At 44.2% G+C, this 22346-nt stretch overlaps 1 protein-coding gene across 18 annotated transcripts in view; it reads right to left on the reverse strand.

Annotated features, from left to right (window-relative positions):
* NAV2 (neuron navigator 2) overlaps positions 1 to 22346 on the reverse strand; it is an 882771-nt gene that overhangs the window by 173770 nt on the left and 686655 nt on the right. For all 18 annotated transcript variants that reach the window (XM_063728134.1, XM_063728135.1, XM_024254960.2 and 15 more), the window contains 4 exons: positions 18974 to 20075; positions 13484 to 13596; positions 7163 to 7271; positions 4573 to 4962 (listed from right to left, as the gene is read on the reverse strand). In XM_063728134.1, coding sequence (XP_063584204.1) covers positions 4573 to 4962; positions 7163 to 7271; positions 13484 to 13596; positions 18974 to 20075 — 1714 coding nt within the window. The remainder of the gene's footprint in view (positions 1 to 4572; positions 4963 to 7162; positions 7272 to 13483; positions 13597 to 18973; positions 20076 to 22346) is intronic.

Here is a 22346-nt window from a genome sequence, read left to right on the forward strand (position 1 = left end):
TTATACATAAGGGTAGGTGTGAACCAAGACTACCAGAAACACGTGAGACAGAGCTAACTCTGACTGGGGGAATCCCAGAGGACATCACAGGGGAGATGTTTTCTTCAGGATTAGTCAGATGGGCATGAGGGTAAAGGAATTCCAGGAAGAAAGCAGCATGTCCCAGGAGGGAGGGCTTTGCAAATGCAGGAACCAGAGGCAGGGCTTTGCAAATGCAGGAACCAGCTTTTGGTGGTGGCAGGTAGCCTAGAGCAGTGGGAAGTCTGGAGTGTGTGAAGGGAAATGTGGCCGGGGGTAAGTCAGCGAAGGCAGATGAGGCAGAGGCCATGATGAGCCTCCACAGTCAGTTAAGGCATTCAGATCTGTTCCCACAAGCAATGGGAAGCCATCAAAGGTTCTGAGAGGGAGAAACTTCTGATGTTACATTTAAAGGGTCATTTTTTTGTCCATAAAGGGATATATATTTATACTTTGGAACATTATACAACTCAGTGCCTCCTTTGAAAAGAAAAAAAAAATCATTTCAAACATATGGATGTGGAGTTTGCCCCTTTAATTTTATTCTGTACCATATGGCACTTTGAATTTTTAGAATATGAGTAGAAGATTGACTTCACAGATCAAAACCTAGTAAGAGAAATTTCATCTGTTATTTTAATTTCCTCCCCACTACAGCCAATGCCCAATTTATCAATCCAATAAAAGGGATGAGTGAGATCAGATAACAACCTGTAAAGTATTTAGACATGCCTGGTATATACCAGGCACAATATAAGAATACACACACACAAAGTGTAAAAGGCATTTGCCCTTAATTCTTAGCTAAACTACATGGTAATATGGTAATAAAGTAATTTCAGCCCTACCATAGGGAAAAATGAAGGATACACACAGGTGCACATGCATACACCAGTAAAGAAAATGAACTAGAGGCATCAAAAAATAGCTGTTATGCCAAGCCGAAGTACAGCATCACTTTAAAAACAGAGGTCTTAGGTTTTTAGAAACCAGAATTTACTTCCATATCAGATTTTCTAAATAAACTTGCTATAAACTTTTACAAGAACTTTCCTCAAAGAGCCTCTGTACAGATTGATATATTACTCATACATCAAGGCTACGTTTCTACTAAGCCAAATAAACATCTGGACAAAAGCTTTAATCATTTCATTGTTTCCAAGCGCCTGGATGTTTGAGGGCGATAAGGCATCTAGACTCTGACTGGGATTTTGGTCTTTATCAGATACAACTGCAAAGAGAAATCCAGCTGAAGGTTTAAAAACCATATTGATTGTAGCACTTCAAAGCTCAGGGAAGTCAAATGACATGCCTAACGTCACAGAGCTGGCAAGAGGTTGAGCAGGGTTTAAGCCCTGGTCTGCCCAATATGATATCCCAGCCTATTTCCCTTTCACTACTTCAATTGCCTCAACAATGCCTTATTCAGCAGATTCTGAAGCACAGAATAACCAGCCTTTCAATGTTTACAACCTTGCCAGTTTATAGGAAGAAAATGATATGAGTAGAAAAGACATTAAGTGTCTTGCCCTGAACTCTGGGTGTAAACACAAACTGGTAATTTGGCCTCAAAGCAGAAATTCACATGCATTTCCACAGAGTGGAGACATGCTTACCAAGTGTTCTAGAATGCTACAACTAGAAGGAGCATTAGGTTCCAACTGGGCTACCTCTCCTCATGCTGAGGGTACATTTCTACATTAAAAGGAACAGGATGAGAAACCAGACCAAAGTTCTCCAGTTTCAGTAATTGGGTGCTTTGCTTACATTTCTGAACTTTTTATCTACACTTGCTCTAAGTGCTATCACACATGCTAAAACGTAAGCTTGGCAAAGCTGGAACTGAAATGTAAACATCGGTGCTTTTAAGCAAAGGTAAAGGCTCTGGTTTGGATGGTTAAAGAAACCAGGAGTTTCTCACTAGGCTATCACTAAGATTCAGGTTAGAGTGTTTCAATGTCTCCACCTTGTGGACATAATCAACACTACATCAAAATGAATTCACTGGCCATCTTTTTAGAATTGAAAGACTGGTTTGACAATAAAATCAACTCTTTATTACGGGATACAAAAACCTCAAACCAAGCCAGAATTTGTTTGGTAGTATATGAAAATGGGAATTGATAATAATAAATCTGAGTCCACGCTAGATACCAAAAGTTTTCTAAACAATAATACAAAGATTACATTATGTGCAATTCAGTTGTAGTAATAGGTGTATGCTATTGTTTTTCATGTTTATGGAAAACTAGAAAAAAAGGATGCTCTAAGTTACCAGGTCATTTAATTTCTCAGTCCATTAATTGCGTCAGCCATTCCAGGCAGCAGAAATTTGTTGTACTCTAAGGTGTTGGGGCTCAGAAAACACTACAAAATAAAGGCCTCAGAAGCGAAAGTTTTTCTCTGACCTTTTTCTGCCCTCTGGTCTCTCAATCCTATTTCCCCTGAGGTCAGCCATAGAAACTAGAATCCCTCTGCCCCTAGGTAGGCCATAGAAATCAGAACCCTTTTTCCCCAAAGCCAGTCATAAAACCTCCAAACATTCTAATTTTCCCTCTTCCTTTCTGTGTGAAGCCTGGACATAAGGAAATTATCTGACCCACCTTGTTTGATTGTAGAAACCTCCATTACAGAGAGGGCTCTGCCCCACACCCAGAAGGCAGGAATGCTTCTCAGAAGGGCCAAGAAGAACCTTGCTTGATTTCCCCACTCCATCTACTAGCATTAGATCATACCCTTTTTGCCCAATCATATTTCTACACAGCTGCCCATACTTTGTAGAACCTAAGCATAAAATTGGACAATCTCCCCTATATCTTTGGGTGTTCATTCTGAAGGCTTCTGTGTATATACATTAAGTAAATTTGTATGTCCTTTCTCCAACGAATCTGCCTTTTGTGAGATGATTTTCCAGTAAACCTTCAGAGGGTAAAGGGGAAATTTTCCTTTTGTGCCTGCAAAAGTTTGGTGGATCCTGTTTTCAAAGATTTCACTACCCAAGATAGTTCTAAAAGTAACAGGCTGAAAACCAAAGCACCTCTATGCCTCAGCTTTTAATGAAATAAAAGAACACTTCTAGTCACAGAGGTAGAACAGAGGAAAATCAAATTAATTTTGAAATAAACTCTAGTAGTTGTAATATTTCAATACAGCAATAAAATGTTGGCAAGATGGTACACTATTACGCTCTGTCCCTAATAGCTGCAAGCCCTTGGGCAAGTTATTTAACCTTCCTGGACTTCACTTTCCTCATCTCTAAAATGGGGACTATGATATCATCTACCTCAAAGGATTGCTATGGAGATAGAACAAGAGAGTATAAAAGTAAAGCACCTAGCACTGTGTTTGGCATATAGGAGAGTTAGCTATTATTTAAATTATAAAAATACTGACTCACCCATTGGGTTCTTGATCATTATTTTCATGGAAATGAGTGGCACAATTAGTATTTCTGCTTTTTCTTATCTGTAACTTTAACAGCTAGAACATTCAAGGTGGAAAAGATCTTGGAGAACTTCTGGGCAAGTCATGTTAACAGATGAAGGAAGAAGTCCCAGGCAAGTGAAATAACTCACTGCACCTTAAGTCTGCAGGGTGATCTGAGAGGGGAGCATGAACAAGTTACCAGCAAGGCCTCGTGCTATACAGTCATGACAGGCCCCAACTGAAAGATTCCTTAGACGTCATCTCATCACTCCCCTTCACTTCATATACGAGCACACAGAGAAACAAGGAGGCTGGGTTTGTTCATTCATTCACTGATTCACATGTTCATTGATTTAGCAATATTTATGAGCTCCTATTATACACAACACACTGGGGATCCTGTGGTGAACACGCAAGACAAGTCATTGCTTTATGGTGCTTATTGCTGCAAGTAGGAGGGGGCCGGGAGGCAACAGAGGATATACACATAATCAGGCTAATTTCAAATAGCGATAATCTTCCAAAGGAGCCTGCCACAGAACGGTGGAGATGCCTAGGGCAGGAGGCAGGACACACACCTACTTCAAATTGCACAGTCAAGGAGGGCCCCTCCAAGGAGGTGTCAGCTGAGCAGCAAGAAGGACCTACCACGCAAAGATCTGGGAAGCAGAATCCAGGCTGAGAAACAGAGTGCAAGGCCGTGAGGCTGGAAAGAGCTTGACAAGATCAAGGATTGGAAGGGACAGCTGCAGCAGGGAAATAGGTAGGAAAGAGGAAGATGAGATCTAAGAGGCAGGTACAGGCCAGATCTCATAGGCCCAGGGAAGCCGTCTAACCTGCAAGGAGTCCATCCTCCGTGCAAGGTTTGGCTTAAGGGACTGACGCAACATGGTTTGTTTTCAGGTGTTACTCTGTTGTGAGTTACTGGCCAAGCCTGGACTACCCAGGCCTTCAGACTCACAGCCCAGCAGCGTTTCCCTCCATGCCACACAGCCTTTGATATGGACAGCAGAAACTCAGGTGGGCAGTTTGACCTCCTCCAGAAGACTCAAATAGAGCCCTACAAAAGAGAAGCCAGGTGCCAAGCCCTCTTTCTCTCTGGGAGAAAGGGCGGCCCCAGGTACTTACCCGCTTGTAATGTCATCGGTCCGGATGTTCTTGCTCAGAACATCCCCATCGCTCATGTAGCCGGGGGCGTCCATGCTGATGCCTTCCAGGTCCATCTCATCTCCTGCCTTGTCTGAGATGTCCACGTGGCAGACACTGCTGCCCCGGGAGGCCAGCTGCCTTCTCAGAGGGGCGGAGTACACATAGCGACCTGACTCAGTGTTGATGAACCGGCTGGCGTTGGCTCGAGGGGGGTACCCATTGCCCATTGAGGGGGCATCTCCTGCTTGGAGCCGAGGGCTGGACTGGCCCAGTCTCCAGGACAGAGGTGTTGGCCTCCCTGTCAAGCTGAGTATGCCACGGCCACTCATCTCCGTGGTGATATTGGTGTCAAACGTGGTTTCCAATGTGCTAGAAACAAAACCAACCTGATTAGACTCAAAGGTACCTAATATCCTTCACAGTTTATATGTTCTTTAATTATTTAGAATTATGAAATAATCCTCATATATAAAATAGGATAACACAGCCGGCCCCCATGTACCACCTGATGTGCTTCCTCTGCTCAAAATGAAAAAGGAAAGCTACACATCTACATAACATTCTGAAAAGCCTACTGGAGACTTTTCCTGCTAACTCATGGTACAAGAAACGAATTACTTTAATTAAATGACCTCAACTACTAGAATTTTCTTTCCAGGCCAGATGCAATGGCTCACTTTCCAGGCCAGATGCAGTGCCTGTAATCCCAGCACTTTGGGAGACTGAGGAGGGCGGATCATGAAGTCAAGAGATCGAGACCATCCTGGCCAACATGGTGAAACCCTATCTCTACTAAAAATACAAAAATTAGCTGGGCGTGGTGGCATGTGCCTGTAGTCCCAGCTACTTGGGAGGCTGAGGCAGGAGAACTGCTTGAACCCAGGAGGCGGAGGTTGCAGTGAGCTGAGATTGTGTCACTGCACTCCAGCCTGGCGACAGAGAGTGAGACTCCATCCCCCCAACCTCACAAAAAAAAATAAAATAAAATAAAAAGAATTTTCTTTCCAATCTGGGAAAGAAAATACTAGAAAATGCTGAACTGATTAGGATGGGGCATGAAGGTTCCTGCTTGCCCATTCATTCTAGGATGTTGCATCACAGCCTTCTTTTCCTAAGGGTGGGATTCTCCACCCACCAGGAGTTCCTAATACCACATTTTACATCCTCAGCTCCCTCCCAACTGAGCAGTGAACACAGTTCTAATTTTCTAACCCTCTAAGGTTCACTTCCCCCAGACTTTTGCTTTTCTCATATTTCATCCAAAAAGCCTGGAAAGATTGGTAAATGCCTGGGCTTGAGTTCCCTCTTCAATCAAGTTACATGGACCAGAATCTGCCCAAGGATGAGCTCAATCTCTTGGCAGAGTCTGTCTTCCACTGTTTTCACAGCGCTGCAGTTTCTTGCAACCCAGTCAAGACTCATCTGTACTTTCACAGGAAAACTGAAATTTCCTCACTGAGCAGAGAATGAGATTCTTCCCTGCAGAAGAAACCACTGAAGTCTTCCCTCCTGTCATAATTACCATCCCACCGTCAAACTGCTATGCCAACATTAAGTCAGTGTCAGTGACAATAGTGGAAAGAGGGATGTTTCACACCTAATGGTAGAATCACAAGATCCAATATCTGACTCCCCTTCATTCAGATACCTAAAGGTTTAAGAGGGTACCACCCCCAAACTCCCGAGTTTATTCTCCTCTGGAAGAGCCAATTTGGTCCCTTAAGCTGTTTTTGTTTTCCTCTGATCTTGGAAGTGGCCTTATTTTTCTCAGATTGGACCCCTTGTTTTGGGCCTCGGTCCTATTGGAGATGGAACCCACAGTGGTTAACCCCAATCTTCCAAAACTGCTGACAGTGGGGAAGCCCTGTGGTTTCCTTGCCGCAGCCACTTATCAAAGAAACTGAAATTGGAGAAGCAAAGGAGACTCCCTGGGAGCTCAGTGGGGACAACAAGAACTTTCCTTGATTTCCACAAACTATAAAACCTCCTCCTGCCCAAATCACAAAAGACATCCCAGGTTTGCATCCTCTTCAACTTCTTATTCAACAATGACAGCACCTGATAAATGTTTCCAATGTAATGCTAGATTTCATCCAACTAAATCAGAGTTTAAACACGATCATAAGTTTTTATAAATGTTTCCTTACATGTTTTATGCACATGCATGACTAACAATATTACAGAGTGCTGCATATCAGAAGAGTGGGTAGGAATTCAAGCTATTCAGTTTATCACACAGGTCAAATATAGTTCACCTGCTCATTTCAACAGCACCAGACAGTTATAGAAAATGCAAGTAAAGTGAAATTTAAATAGAGCTGGTCTACAGTATCCTTTGTTGAATGGATTTAGCAACCTTCTGCTTTTGAGAAAAATCTGTCTATACTAATTTTTTGTTTCCTATAACTCTCTTCTGCATGTTGTATGGCATTCTTTGTGAATTCCGGCACATTTGGAAAGCAAGGCTATATATCCATTATAACCAAATCACTTTGCTAGGGGTATGAACAAACACAGGAGAAAATTAGGGTACCAGGTAGTTCAGTAAAGTAATTCACACTGCAGATACCTGTGTGTAACCTGAGTTCCCCTTAAACTGGACATGGTTTCCTCCAAATTCTGCCGCAGATCAGCGATGTTCTTCACTGTCCGCAGCCTCCGAGCCTCAGGATCTTCCCCTGGAAAGATGAGGGTTAAGACTAGTTTAATTCTCTGACCAACCATGAGCTTCATAACGGCAGCATCCATGTCTATGACCATAACCATATTCCATGCTCAGCATGTGCCTTGCTGTGGGTGCTTAATAAGGATTTGAGAATGAATGAATGATTGAATGGAAGTGTGAATGGAAGCCCAAAGGAAGTGTGAAGTCCAAGGAGATTCTTCCTTTAGGTGCCTCCTTAAATAGGTGAAGTCTAGCATGTGCGAGAAGCCAAGTGCCTAGTCTGAGATATAAACACGTTTCCACAGTGTCTCCAACAGAGACATGCTCAGGTTAGGTCCAACCAGGTAGTCATTTTCTACCCATGCAAAAATGAGTGAAGCATTTTGTTTTCTCACCTATTGGTGATATATGCAGCTATTTTAGGCCCTACTTTGCAAGCATAGCTTGCAGTAGCTAGAAGATGTGCACCTGTTAATCACAAATATTTATACAGAGAAAGGTTGCCTTCTTCCTTGTTAGATGTATTACGTCACCTCAAATTCAAGCTCCTCTACTTACTGGCTGTATGACTGTGGGGAAGGTGCTGGTCCTCTCTGTCCTTCAGATTTCACTTTTCTAAAAGGAACACAGTGGTAGTACTGACCTCAAAGGACATGTGTGGAGACAAACTGGGATCAGGCCTGGAGATCCCTTAGCACAGTGCCCACCATAAGCACTCAACACAAGCCAGCTGGTGCTCTAGAGCAGGGAGCCTTCAAGAAACAGCTGGGGGCCAGGTGCAGTGGCTCACGCCTATAATCCCAGCATTTGGGAAGCCAAAGTGGGCAGATCGCTTGAGCCTGGGAGTTCAAGACCAGCCTGGGAAACATGGCAAAACCCTGGCTGATGGCATACACCTGTAGTGCCAGCTACTCTGGAGGCTAAGGTTGGATGATGTCTTTAGTTTAGAAGGCAGAGGTTGCAGTCAGCTGAGATTGTGCCATTGCAATCCAGCCTGGGTAACAGAGAGTGAAGGGAGGAAGGGAGGAAGGGAAAGGAAGGGAAGGGAAGGGAAGGAGAGGGAAGGAAAGAAAGGAAAGGAGGAAAGAAAGACAAGAAAGACAGAAAGACAAGAAGGCAAGAAAACAAGCAAGCAAGCAAGAAAGAAAAGACAGACAGAAAGCCAGCCAGCCAAGAAAGAAAAGAAGGAAGAAAAGGAAAGTAAAGGAAGGGAAGGGAAGGGAAGGGAAGGGAAGGGAAGGGAAGGGAAGGGAAGGCAGATGGAAGGAAGGAAGGGAAAGAAAGAAGAGAAGAGAAGAGAAAAGGAAAGGAAAGAAAAGAGAAAAGGAAAGGAAAAAGAAAAAGAAAGAAGAAAGAAAGAAAAGGAAAGGAAAGGAAAATGGAAATGAAAATGGAAATGGAAAGGGAAAGGGAAAGGGAAAGAAAAGAAATGGAATGGAACGGAACGGAACGGAATGGAATGGAATGGAACGGAATGGAAAGGAAAGGGGAAAGGGGAAGAAAAGAAAAGAAAGAAAGAGAAGAAAAGGAAAGGAAAGGAAAAGAAAAGAGAAGAAAAGGAAAGGAAAGGAAAAGAAAAGAGAAGAAAAGAAAAGGAAAGAAAACAGACAGCTGGGTTCCTCTTTGTCAGCACCACAGTATTCCATTCCCTGGGCAAAACTTTCCACAAGACACTTGGCTGAGCAGCATTTGAGCTGAGCTGGCACTAGTGTACCATGAGAAATATGCCACACACAAGCTAGGACACAGTGCAGTCCTGTTTTGGCTTCTCTGACAATTCTGTTTCTTTCTTTCTTTTTTTGAGACAGAGTCTTGCTCTGTCACCCAGGTTGGAGTGCAGTGGCACCATCTCAGCTCACTGCAACCTCCACCTCCTGAGTGGAAGCAATTCTTCTGCCTCAGCCTCCTGAGTAGCTGGGATTACAGGCGCCCACCACCACACCTGGCTAATTTTTTTGTTTGTTTTTAGTAGATACAGGGTTTCACCACGTTAGCCAGGCTGGTCTTGAACTCCTGGCCTCAGGTGATCCACCCACCTCGGCTTCCCAAAGTGCTGGGATTACAGGCGTGAGCCACCGCACATGGCCTAGTTCCGTTTCTTTTAGCCTTACAAAGGGAAGAGGAGAGGGGCAATAACTACAATAATGATTAATAGAATTATATATTTTCTCCCTCAGAGTAATTTTAGGGAGAGCTGAGAAGACTGAGGAAGCACAATCATGGGTCTTTAAAAGCCTAGGACTATTTTCAAGTGTTGAGCAATATTTTCAAAGAAATCTCCATCTAGAACATAGCACAAGCAGAATTTACATTAGACACCAAGCAGCAGCAAGTAGAATTGACATCAGACACCAAGTTGAACTTCCAGCAATTGCCATTAACAGGGGACAAGGCAGCTAAGAAATATAGTTTCTCAGAAGAACTAACTTTTCTTCTGAGATAGATGCCAACTTTCTTAGGTCATTCTTGGCATGGTGGTGCCTGGAGGCTGGAATGGAGTAAATGATATACCCATGATTTCATGGAGGAAATTTACTTGAAAACGCAAGTGCTTTCCAATTTCTCCTTCCACCTTTTAACCCAGAGAAATTTGGAAGGCATTTTTCTCTTATCTGAAAAGTGGTCAACTTGCATTTCCCTCCCAGTGCTTTAAAATACATATATATGTATGTGTTTTTAAACAAAAGCAAAGATGAATGTCTATTATACCTTCCCCTAATGACTTTGGAGGAATGTAACTGCATCTGCCTTCTGGGCCATCAGTGAAATCTTTTACTGCCAATTTGGCCACATTTTATATATATAAGCCTGCTAAAAAAATATTGATTCTTAGGTTAGCTCTAGGCCCTTTAGAAAATATTGATTATGAAGCTAAGTCTAGGCATAGGTTTTCAAATTACCTCAATTGATTACCTTAACCACATGCACAAAATACAACAGCCATATTTACTTATCCATCACTCTATTAATGACAGATTGTTGCTGGTCTTAACCCTCCATTAGAAATTCAACTATTTTATTTTTTAGAGACAGGGTCTTGCTCTGTTGCTCAGGCTGGAGTGCAGTGCTGTGATCATAGCTCAATGCAGCCTCAAACTCCTGGGTTCAAGAGATCCTCCCACCTCAGCCTCCCATGCAGCTAGGGCTACAGAGATGCACGGCCATGCCTGGCTAATTTGTTTTCTTTGCAGAGATGAGGTCTTCGATGTGTTGCCCAGGCTAGTCTCAAACTCCTGGCCTCAAGCGATCCTCTCACCTTGGCCTCCCAAAGTGCTGGGATTACAGGTATAGCTACTGCACCCAGACAGAAAGTCAAAGATCTTTGAGTTGGGGATGGTGTCTCATCTTTCCTTTTGGTAACCCCCACACAATTTATAGAGGTCTAAGAAATGTTTATTATGCAACGCATGTTTGGTCAGTGTGGGGTTGTAGGAAAAGCATGGACTTCACTTTTCCACAGATAAATATTTGAATTGTGGCAATGCTGCTTATTAGCCACTGGACCCTGGACAAGTCACTTATCCTCTCTGGATCTCATTTGTAAAGTGGACATAAAAACCTCTCGCTAGAAGGGTTAAGGTGAGAGTCAGATGATATGGCACATAGCACAAAATGAGGGCTCAGTAAATATGAGTGTCCTGTTTACCTCTTGTGGGTCGTGCTGGGAAATATTTGCCCTCCTCCAGGGTTCTACATCAGATCCCAAGGGCAATGTAGGAACACAAAACAGTAACCCACCTGATGTGCTTAGGTGATCACATTCTGAACTGCCAATGACCTGAATGTAGGATTTACCCACTAACTCACAGCCTGAACACAATAAAAACACAATCGAGCTCCAGTAGAAACAGCAGGGAGCTTTCAGCTCATACATATGGAGAGGTCTTAAAACTTTAGTGTCTACCTGTAGCGATCTGCACTTTGCCAAGGAGGGCTCTACCTCAAGCCACTAGTCATGATTGGGAGAGCATCGCATTGTGACCAAATATGACTGAGTTTGGAGGATATCAAAGTGTTACAAAAGGACCATGGAAAAAATCTAGGATTTTTACTTGGAAATAAAGAAACCTTAAGGGATATGTTACAACATGAAAAAGAATGAAAACTGTCTGGGGCTTCAGAAGGCTGAATTATATCCGGTGATTGGAAATGTAAGAATAAAGAACTCCATTAACTGTTGAAGCCGTCAACAACAGCAAAAAAATAAAGGGCTGCCTTATGAAGGAACAACATTTTGTCCAAGAAATATTCAAGCAGAGGCTGAAAGATGAGTCATCAGTAAGCTATAGAAGGAATTCATGAGCAGGATGATAAGCAGGTGTGTGTGGTTCCTTCAATTCTATCATCCAAGATGCATTTCTCAGCTGTAATGCTCTGTACATGACCACGCACCATAGGAAAACCCACCCATTTGCATAAGTAAGAGGAAGAACTAAGCAATTGATCAAATAGTTATGTAAATGTCCATTTCTAAATAGTCCTACCATTCACTGTCATTTCAAAGGATTGGCTGTGGGTAAGTTAAATTCAACCTCATGCTATTCATTATTCAGTGTCTCCATAAAAAAAATTCAACATAGTCACATGTGTGATTTCTACTGCTTGAATATAAAGACATGTCACCCTGATAAGGAATTTTCATTAGCGACCAACCCCATTTGATTTGACACCAAAGAGTGCATAGTCAAGCACTACTGGCTGCACAAGTCTCTTCCCCGCAGCCGACTGACAGCATCTCAGGGTTTCTGAGCTCTTAAGTCCTGGTACAGTGGAGACATGGAGATAAAAAGAAAAATTAGGGGAAGATCACATACTGCAATCTGTCACTCTGAAATCTAAGTAATATTTGGAATATTCTCTGGCTCCTGCTTTTGCTTTTCAAATGTGGATTTTGCTGAGACTCAACATCTGACAGGAATCCACACCGCTCCACGGGCCACACATCTGAACCGTGCTGGGATCTGAAGCATTGTTCTCGCTCTTTTGATGTCTGCACATCAGAACACAACCTGGAATGTGCAAGGAGACTCGAGCAGCCATCTGAACTCCACACCCTTCTCATTGCTGGTCCTTTTCCTGTGCTATCCATGTACTCACATGAAAGAAAGCTACAAACCTTGAAGAGAAGGAAACAAAATCAATCCCAAATGTGGGGCCCAAATCATTCTAAGATGGACTGCTTATAAATGGCTTCAAGAATCTCTGCACCATCACTGTGCCCAGGCAGTGGAACCAGAATCCTCTGAAAGTAATCATTGGGGCTAATTGCTAGATGGGTAAGGTTCAATCATTGGGCTGCAGACCAATTCCACAGCTGTAATGTGGCTATTAAAATGCTGTAGTCAGGGATATTCAGTTTAATACATGGATTTTAAGCATGGATTCAGTTTTTAACACGACTGTGGAAGTGGTAAGATATGAGAAGAATGACACAGCCACTAATAAATCCATGGCTTACCACTCATTTCCCTGACTAGAAGTTGCTGGAGCATGGGACACAGAGTTGGGGAATGGGGAAAAGAGACGGAGAAGATGGCAGCCTGGAATCCACCGTAGTAAGAATTCTAATTAAGGTGTGATTTTTCTTCTTTAATTAAGAATGTGATAGTATAGTGTCCAAAAATAAATGCTTGTAGAATTAACTATATAACAGCTGTGGATTTTATGCTGTCATACAGTATAATGTACCTGTAATCATCATTGTCTACATTACATTTAAATAAAATTTATATATATTTTTTTGTTTCTGGTAAAAAGAAGCATGTTTCAATTTCCCCCCCCCCCCCAATTCATGTAGGCCTCTAAGAACACATTTTAAATCAGTGCTTTTATACAGAAACAAAATCCACTATTTTAGAATTCTAAATCTTGTTGAAAAGCAACTTTATCTGAAGAGTAAACAAGAAGATTCAAAGTTAAGTATCAGTGCAGTCCAGAGCCACTAAATGAATAAAACTGAATGTATCTTAAAAATAGGATTGGCACACCAGTAAGAGACTTGTTTACAATTCTGGGGAGGAGGGAAGAAACTGTAAGAGGGACAGAAAAGGGAAGAAAAACAAGAAGAAAAATAATAGGAAAAAAAAAGAAAGAAAGTTTGTTTAGCTCAAAGTCAATGCAACCATAATGCAACTTGTAATCAAGCTGGGTTCATGCTGTTCCAGCAGGTATTGCATGGAAGGCCTCATCACCAACAGACACAGATTTCTGAGGCTCCATACTCACCAGTGAGTTCTTCCAGAGCAGGCTGTCCAGTCTTGGTGAAGTGGCTGGGCTCCATGCTCACACCCGTTGAGCTTGACTCGGCGGTAACATTCCCTTCAGTGTCCGTCTGAGACCTTCACACACAAACCAAAGCAGACACACTTGTCATGAGAGGGAACTACCACATCTGGACCACTGTGGTCTAACCACAGCCCTCACCATCACCTCCTATAGCAAGAAGCTTCAGAACAGAGTGGACCAGCGGACTGACGCCAAATAATTCATTAGCCGTATGTGGAACAATGTCCTAAGAACAGAGAGAGCCGCTGAACTGTAAAAGATAAACTTTTCATTGCCCAGATGGAGGGTCTGCAATCCCTCACTTGGGAATGCTTCTCTGAACCTCCGTCAGGATGCTAGGTCTAGCCAGACACATGCTGGAGGGTAGTGGGTGGTTTGAATAATTTAACCTATGCCAAAGAACAACTTCTAAGTAACCAGCCATGCCAACAATTCAAACATAAAGATGACTCTATTAACAGCACCCCCACCCCAAAATTCTCCTGACATGGTTTTCTCTATAAAGGTGACCATAAAACCAGTCGGAAGTGGGTGCCAAGCAGGTGTGTTTGCCCTCCAGGTCTCTGATTCAGAGCTTAGTTCTTCTGACATGAAAGGTCTCATTGATCATTATTTCAACACTTGACTGAAATCCGTACTTCCCCAAACCCTCTCCATGCCCTTATTTGTCAAGCAAATTGAAGCAACGGCTTCATGCAATGTTTTCTTGTCACAGCTACCTCTGCTCATTCAGGCATGGCATGCAAATGCATAATTACACTCAGATGCATGACCCTGCACGTAACATTATTAACGCACTGGCATCCTGAACTAATTCAACCGATTTCACTGTCTGTGAAGAAAACGTTTGCCCAGAATGAGAATGGATGACGAGGGATGTACTGATAAACCTCAAGTCATCCAACTGTTCTTGCCTCCTTTGTTCTTCCTACTGAGGCCATCATTCTCAATTCTGTTATCTTTACCTTTAAAGGATTTCATAATCCCTGTGCTCCTTTCACCTCCAGCCAGGGTCCAAGCCCTCATCATCTCTGCTGAGGCCTTGTGAGTACTTTGAAACAGGTACCTCACACCTAGAGGTTGCAAATGGCAGCCTGGTGTGGAAACCAGCCGAATTTATTCCTACTGGTCTGCATAATATTTTAAAGTTTTAAAATTAGTTCAACATTTAAAAATCGGGATATTTCACAATAAATATCTGAATTTCTGCCTTCGTCCAGTAAAAACAATAAAGCCTGGGAAAGACTGAATCTTTGTTATTGTAGATCGCCACCTGCTGGTGCCAAGTGGTGGCTGCACCCTCTAAAGAGGCATGGCTCCCTCTGCCACAGCCCCTCACCCTGAGCCACCCATCTAGATGACCATTTAGAGGCCAATTAGGCATCTGAATCTGTGATCTCCATTCTACACTCTTCCTAAGTTTGGTCCACTCCCCACACGATCCTTCATTGACTTTTGTAATACTGACGTGATGACATCACTGTCTTCAGTGGTTTCCATTACCCACAGAATAAGGTCTAAACTCATTATTGTGGTAGATGATGGCCACATTCTTCCTTTATTTCCAGCCCCATCTCCTGCCTTTCTAACCCTTTACATACAACTCTACTATGCTCCACCCACACGTGGCTTCTCTCCACATGCCTTCAACAGGTTTATCTTTGCAGTAACTGCAACCTCTCTGCCTAAAGGCCCTTCTCCTCCTTCCTTAGTTTGCTGCTAATCTGTCTTTAAGATGCAGCTTCCATGTCATCTTTGCCTGACAGCCTTCCTTGACTCCTTGCCAGGAGTTCCTATAGCACTCTCCTTATTCTCTTGTTGGCTAAAATGTGATCCTATAGCACTCTCCTTATTCTCCTGTTGGCGAAAATGTGATCTAATAAGTAAATCTTTCCTCATCTAGATTGAGAGCTCTCCGGAGGCAAAGGTTAGTTCAAGTTCATATGCTGCACAGGCAACACAAGAAGGGTGTGTTGACTGGATAAATAAGAAATGTTTAAGTCTCAGAAGATGCTAGGTACTAGAAGGAACATTAGACTTGGAAGTCTAAATATTCGACTAGCTCCAGGTCTAAGATCTATAACTTGTTAGCCATGCAAAATTTGAGTTGTCACTTCACCTCTTTGAATCTCAGCATCCTCATCTGTACAATGGGGATAATAATAGCAATCTCCTCTGGTTCTATAAAAATGAAAGGTGATGTGACACACAACTCTTAGTAAACTATAAAGTGATAAAGTGATAAAGTGATAGATGAATCCACTGTTACTTCTGAATTGATAAATATAATTCATTCTGAGTGATTTTTTTAAAAATGACCCATCTTCCCTTTACTCCTTGGTAACAACTTTAACATGGAGAGGTTTTGGTGGGGGGGAGAAATTATAAGTTATATATAGTGAACCATAAGCTTGAGGGAGAGAATTTTAGAGCAGAAAAGGAGAATAAACCATTTTATAGAATCTAATCTAATCCAATCTTCTCACTTTCCAGATGAAGACAATAAAGATAAAGTGATTTAGAGTCAAGACTGGTGGTTAACAGCCTGGTCTCACTAGTTAGACAGACTTGGCTTTTTTGTTTGTTTGTTTTTGAGACAGTCTCATTCTGTTACCCAGGCTGGTGTGCAGTGGCGTGATCATGGCTCACTGCAACCTCTGCTTCCCAGGTTCAAGGGATTCACATGCCTCAGCCTCCTGAGTAGTTGGGACTACAGGCATGCACCACCTCGCCAGGCTAATTTTTGTATTTTTAGTAGAGATAGGGTTTCACCATGTTGGCCAGGCTGGTCTTGAACTCCTGACCTCAAGTGATCTGCCCACCTTGACCTTCCAAAGTGCTGGGATTTCAGGTGTAAGCCACCATGCGCAGCCCACACTTGGTTTTAAACACGAGCCCCTCTAGTCTAGTTCTGTGACTTGGGGCAATTTGCTTAATTACCTCTAAGCTGCTAGCTCATGGAGGTGTGGGAAGAATGAAGTGAGCTAAGATGTGGAAAGCCCTTAGCGGACTCTCTACCCACACTCGATCAATAGCTGTTCCTGCAGCCAGTGCCTAAGACCTCAGAGGGCACCAAGGGCTGATAAAGGACAGGGCCCAGGTGTCCTGATTCCTATCCTGGTGCTCTTATTTCCAGCGTCACTTCCCAGACTCCCCTAAAGATGAAGGCAACTCAGAGGGGAGAGAAAGACGTTAGTTACCCAGAGTGGGCATTAACGTAAAAACGGGGCTAGTCAGATCCACATCATAGACGTTTTCCTCTTCCTCCTCTTTGTCAGACATTTGCTCTTTATCATTAAGACTTTTTCTTCTGATAGAAAACCTTGAAATAAAAAAAGGTTATATCTTTTATAATCTTTCCAATGATTATAGCGAACAACAAAAAAAGAAGGAATGGGATTGATGGTGATCAGACTGTCATATTTTAATTTTGAAAATGCAAATTGAGAATCTGTGAATCCTGAATATGTATTACCTTAAGACGAATAATGCTATTGGAATTATAAAAATTTCATATGGAGCTATTTAGTTGCCTCTACACTTCAGAGAACAGTTCATGGCTGGGCGCGATGGCTCATGCCTGTAATCCTAGCACTTTAGGAGGCCGAGGAGGGTGGACTGCCTGAGCTCAGGAGTTCAAGACCAGCCTGGACAACATGGTGAAATCCTGTCTCTATTAAAATTAAAAAAAAAAAAATTAGCCGGGCATGGCGGCGTGCACCTGTAGTCCCAGCTGCTCAGGAGGCTGAGGCAGGAGAATTGCTTGTACCTGGGAGGCAGAGGTTGCAGTGAGCTGAGATGGTGCCACTGTACTCCAGCCTTGGCGATAGAGTGACAATCCATCTCAAAAAAAACCAGAAACAAAACGAAACAAAAGCCATGCATGTAGACCAGCTGAGTCATTATCTAAGCCCTGGTGCTCTTCTCAGGATTGTGAGCTGAGCTGATGACTTGATTCAATAAAATGAGACCTTCTCCCAATTAAAAAGATTGGTATGACCCTCACTGAAGGAGAATGCAAGCAGAACAAAAGGAAGGAGTGCAATGCCTGACATTCCTTTGCTGGCCTGGTGCTGGCTGGCTTTCCTTTGAAAGCACTTAAGCCAGTCCCTCCACCAGCTATTGGCAGGAACTGTAACAGAGACCACTAGAACACAGCTCAGGAGGAAAGAGGGAATATCGAATTCTTTGCGGAATCACACAAACATAGCAAGCTGAAAGTCTGGGCATGCACCTATGCACCTGAACAGGTATGTAAATACGTGTATGCATATGTGCCTTTGCATTTTATGTATGAGTGTACACTTTTGTCCATGCTTATATGTAACTTTTAATGTGTGTCCACATGTATGGCTGTATGAGTGTGAGTGTACAGCTGTGCATCTGTATGCACTTGAGTTACAACTGTAAAATATGTGTCTAGAATGTGACACTTGATCATTAATCCTCTTTTGTGTGTACAAGTATTAGTTATCCAATTGTGCAGTGTGGCCAAATGCACTGCTCATCTCCAGTACAGGATCGAATTAGGCAGTATCAGTGAAAGCTCTGGGAATTATAAGAACTTTAAGGGCAGGGGCTGGGGAGCTTGCATCTGCCTGGAGTGGACTCATCCATGTGTATGACATGGCCCCTGAAGCCCATGGTGCCTCATTCAGTAAGGGGTGTGGTGTAGCCTGAGCAATGAGCAATGTCGCTGACCAGAATCACACAGAGCAGCAGCACCACTGTGTGGACTGGCTCCACACAGTCTCCCATGGTCCTGAGGATGTGCCATCAAAGAGACAGGGGCTGGGGGACAGATAAGGACAGAAGGATCCATCCATCACCACAAACACCCAGGCTTATCTCCTCAGAACATGAGCTCTTCTGTTCTTCTAGAACCGGCCCCTCCCCTACCATTACTCTTCTCCCCTATGTCCCTCTCCCTTCAGAAAGCCCCAGCACGCAGGAAGGACTGTGAGGATCCGGATGTTCAAGGCAATCCCTGCTATAAGAAATCTTAGTTATTGAGCCAGGTGTTTATTATTTTATTTTTTAAGTATGTTGGGATGTGTTAGGACTAATGCTGGGGACTGTCGGCTGACACCAAACCGCCCCCACCCTTATATTTAGGCCTTCATGCTTTCTGCTCAGGGAAGCGGCTGCTACAAGGCCTGGGGTCCCCATATTCCTATGCATCCTGGGATCAGCTCACATTTTACTTCCCTTCTTCAGCTTTCTCTGTTCCTTCCCCAACCTGTGCTGTATGAACTGCTCCCTGGAGCACATTGTGTCTGCTTCGCTTAGGAGCTTATCACGTGGTTTCTTAGCTATTGACTTAAGTATTCCTGGAGCACAGTCTAGCTCCTGCCCTTACAGACCCAGAATCCACTAGAAAGGAACTTTCACCCAATGTCCCAGGCAGCACAGGTGGGTGGCAGCTCCTACCTGTACAGGAAAGGTGCAACCGTGGCAGTGTTGGGATGGTTGTATTGCTGCTGGGGCTGAGGTAGCTGGACACTGACGGTATTGCTTCCTGTGGTCTGGGTGGTCCCGACGGACCCACTGACAGTCTGGCTGCTGATGCTGTGGTTCAGGGTGGTCCCGCCTGGGCCTTTTCCTTCTGAGGATGCCAGGCTGGAAGAGGAACTGGAGTGTCTGCTGTCCAGCTGGGGCTTCTGCTGGGGGAGTCCTGAGCTTGGCTTCCCACTCCGGCTCCGCTCCCCTTCCTTGGAAGGCGCTGGGGCACTTGGGGATTTCCCGGGCATGCTCTTCATTCCTGGTTTTGGTATTCCACTGTGGGAAGGGGCCATGGGCTCCTTCTTGGCACTGTTGAGCTTCCCCCCTTTGGGGATGAAGCTGGCAATCTTGGAGGACTTTTTTGGCATCTCGGGCACAGCTGCTCCACTAGGGTCTTCTTTTGGCTCCTCCTTGACGTCCAGCCTCTCCGTCACAGAGGCTCTCTTGGCAAGGTCCTTGCTTTTCTCCTTATCCTTCTCCCGCTGTTGTTTCTCCTTCTCTTTCTCGTTGCCTTTCAGAGAACTCTTCTTGTTGGTCAGTGCCCGGCTAAAAGTCCTCTGGGCAATGCCCTTGAGTGCAATCTTGGGGCTGCTGGAAGCAGGGCCCACAGTGGTGAGCATGCGACTGGCGGCCTCCAGCTCCTCGCTCTCTTCGAAGCTGGGCAGAGTCTCCAGCCGCTCACAGCTTGTGTCCCGGGACCCCGGGCCCTCACCTGCCTTTGAGCCCCCTTTACTGTTGAAAAGTTTCAGCTTTTCCAGCATGGACTTCTGACTGTTGGGGGCCGGCTTCATGGCTTCAGGTGTGGGCCTGGGGGCCTCAGGCCCAGGAGGCTTGACCGAGAGCATGGATACTGTGGCACTGTGCTTCACGCTGAGGGATTTGCTGCGCCAAGGCTTGGTGGCCGTACCGGGCTGCGGGATGGCCGAGGAGGTACTGCAATTTGTAGGGGTGGAGCTGCTGCCGCTCTCCAAGGAAGCAGGTGCATTGTCACTCATTCCAGGGTGGGAGGAGGCTGAGCTTGCCAAAGGCTCTGCAGAGACAGAAGAGAGGAGGCCTGAATCATACTTGTTGACCTGCACTGAAGACCAGGGAGGGTCAGCCATGGCCACACAACCAATCACTCCCAACCCAAATGCCATATAGCTCCATTGCCCACTTTGTGGATTATCTGTGGTTAGGTTTTAATTCCTGGTTGACTTCCTCCTGCTTTCCATACTGCACAGTTCACATCCCCCCGACCCCATCACATTTTGGTGGCATGTGCCACGTGAATGCATGCGGGTCTTAACAAATCTTAACAGATACCTGCACCATTAATATAGCCAGTGCAGGAAAGAGTAGGAAATACCTACCATTTTCAATTATTCATCCCATAGCCTGTTTCCCAATTATGGGAAAGAATCAAGAATTATCCAACTTTAAGCAAACAATGTATCAGAGACATTAAAATACAACAATTACAAAAATAGAAAAGAAGGAGAAACCATGTAGAATCTTTAAAAAAGAATAATTACACACAAAAGTTGTTAAAGCCTATTAAAGCATGTAAGTTTTTCCCATGCTGGCACATTTTAAAAGTTGCAAACGGCTGGGTCCAGTGGCTCACACCTGTAATCCCAGTACTTTGGGAAGCCAAGGCAGGTAGATCACCTGAGGTCAGGAATTCAAGACCAGCCTGGCCAACATGGTGAAACCCAGTCTCTGCTAAAAATACAAAAATTAGCTGGGTGTGGTGGCACATGCCTGTAATCCCAGCTACTTGGGAGGCTGAGGCAGGAGAAGTGCTTGAACCTGGGAGGTAGAGGTTGCAGTGAGCTGAGATCATGCCATTGTACTCCAGCCTGGGAAAAAGAGTGAGACTCTGTCTCAAAAAAACAAAAAAACACATTGTAAACATGGTTCAGGTTGACTTAAAAACAGCTTTTTTTTTTTTTTTTTTTTGCTTAAGAGTGTAATCTATGCAATGGCTTCACTGTGGGCAAGAAAACACACAGGTTATCTGAAGTCAAGGCTTCCCCTTGGCGCTCAGTGAGTATTTCCCTGGCCAGACTCTTTTCTCAGAAAAGCCTCAAAATATTTCCAAACTAGAGCCAGAATTGTTCTAGTGAGGGCAGGCTCCAAACTAACGGCTAGTCACCAAGGTGGCCAATGTGACAGAAGTGGAAACTGCAGCACCCTGCTTCAGTCAGTGCCCGGGATGATGCAGCCTATCCCTCAAGGAAGGATAGCTGTTGGAGAGAAAGTGCCAGGCAAGGCACGTCTCCACTGGGCCCCGTGCCCACGCCCACCCACACTCCATGCCCAGTGTGCACGGCAGACAGGATACACCCCTTCAGCCCCCCAAAAAGCACCTTTGCATCTGCAAAGTCACAATGACATGACTTACCTAGCAGCAGCCACTTTCTCCTGCAATGATTCCCTAGGAAAAATCCTCCAACCGGAGAGGCTGCCCTTCCAATTGTCACAAGTGTTTTCCGTTAAACTGCTCATGTTTCTAATTAACTTTTGTCATCCACAACTACTCCAGTGCCCAGAAGCCTGGCGGGATTAACGGCTGCTTCTTCTGCCTTTTTTTTCTTTTTTCTTTTTTTTTTTTAATACCTATGTTCCACTGCCTTCTAGCAACAGAGTAAACTGTATATAGAGCGGCTTTTTATGATTTAAAATTCAACGGCTGCTGAAGCCGAGCGAAGGCAGCCCCTGTGTGGGGCGTAAGCACCGTGCCGTGAGAGCTCACAGTAGAGGAACTGCCTCCTTTCACTCTCAGCTGCTCGGGGAAGCCACAGCTCCAGGGTGATCCAAAGCAGACCTCCCAATGTTTTAAAACACATATATCTTCCTGACTTACTGGGGATTTGGGTTTGGAGGGAGGGTGCCTCACAATCCTCCCTAACAAAACTCAAGGGGTGTTGTTGGATGTTTTCCTGGGGAGACTGGCTTGGAATCAGGCTCAGAGAACCCACCCACACTGCTGGCCTGTTAGAGGATTGCTACAGGCTTGACGTTGCCCATCAGTGGCCCGCTCGGTGTCAGGAGGCTCAGTGCTCAGCACATTCTGAAAAGGGGTTCCTGCCCCTATTTTAAGAGTGAGGAAACTGAGACTTAGGTAGTGCTAAAGAATAATCTTAAATTACACAGCCAGAAATGCAGATATCTGGGATTTGAACTCAGGTCTCCTGACATGGTGTCATAGCTACCTCCTTTGATGAAGAATGCATGTAAACAGCCACTTAAACAACAAGAGCACTTTTAGGAACTGCCCATTCTACTAGCTTATGTATGTTCATGACATCCATGGTGG

This window comes from Pongo abelii, chromosome 9, assembly GCF_028885655.2.
Source record: "Pongo abelii isolate AG06213 chromosome 9, NHGRI_mPonAbe1-v2.0_pri, whole genome shotgun sequence".
Lineage (NCBI taxonomy): Eukaryota > Metazoa > Chordata > Mammalia > Primates > Hominidae > Pongo > Pongo abelii.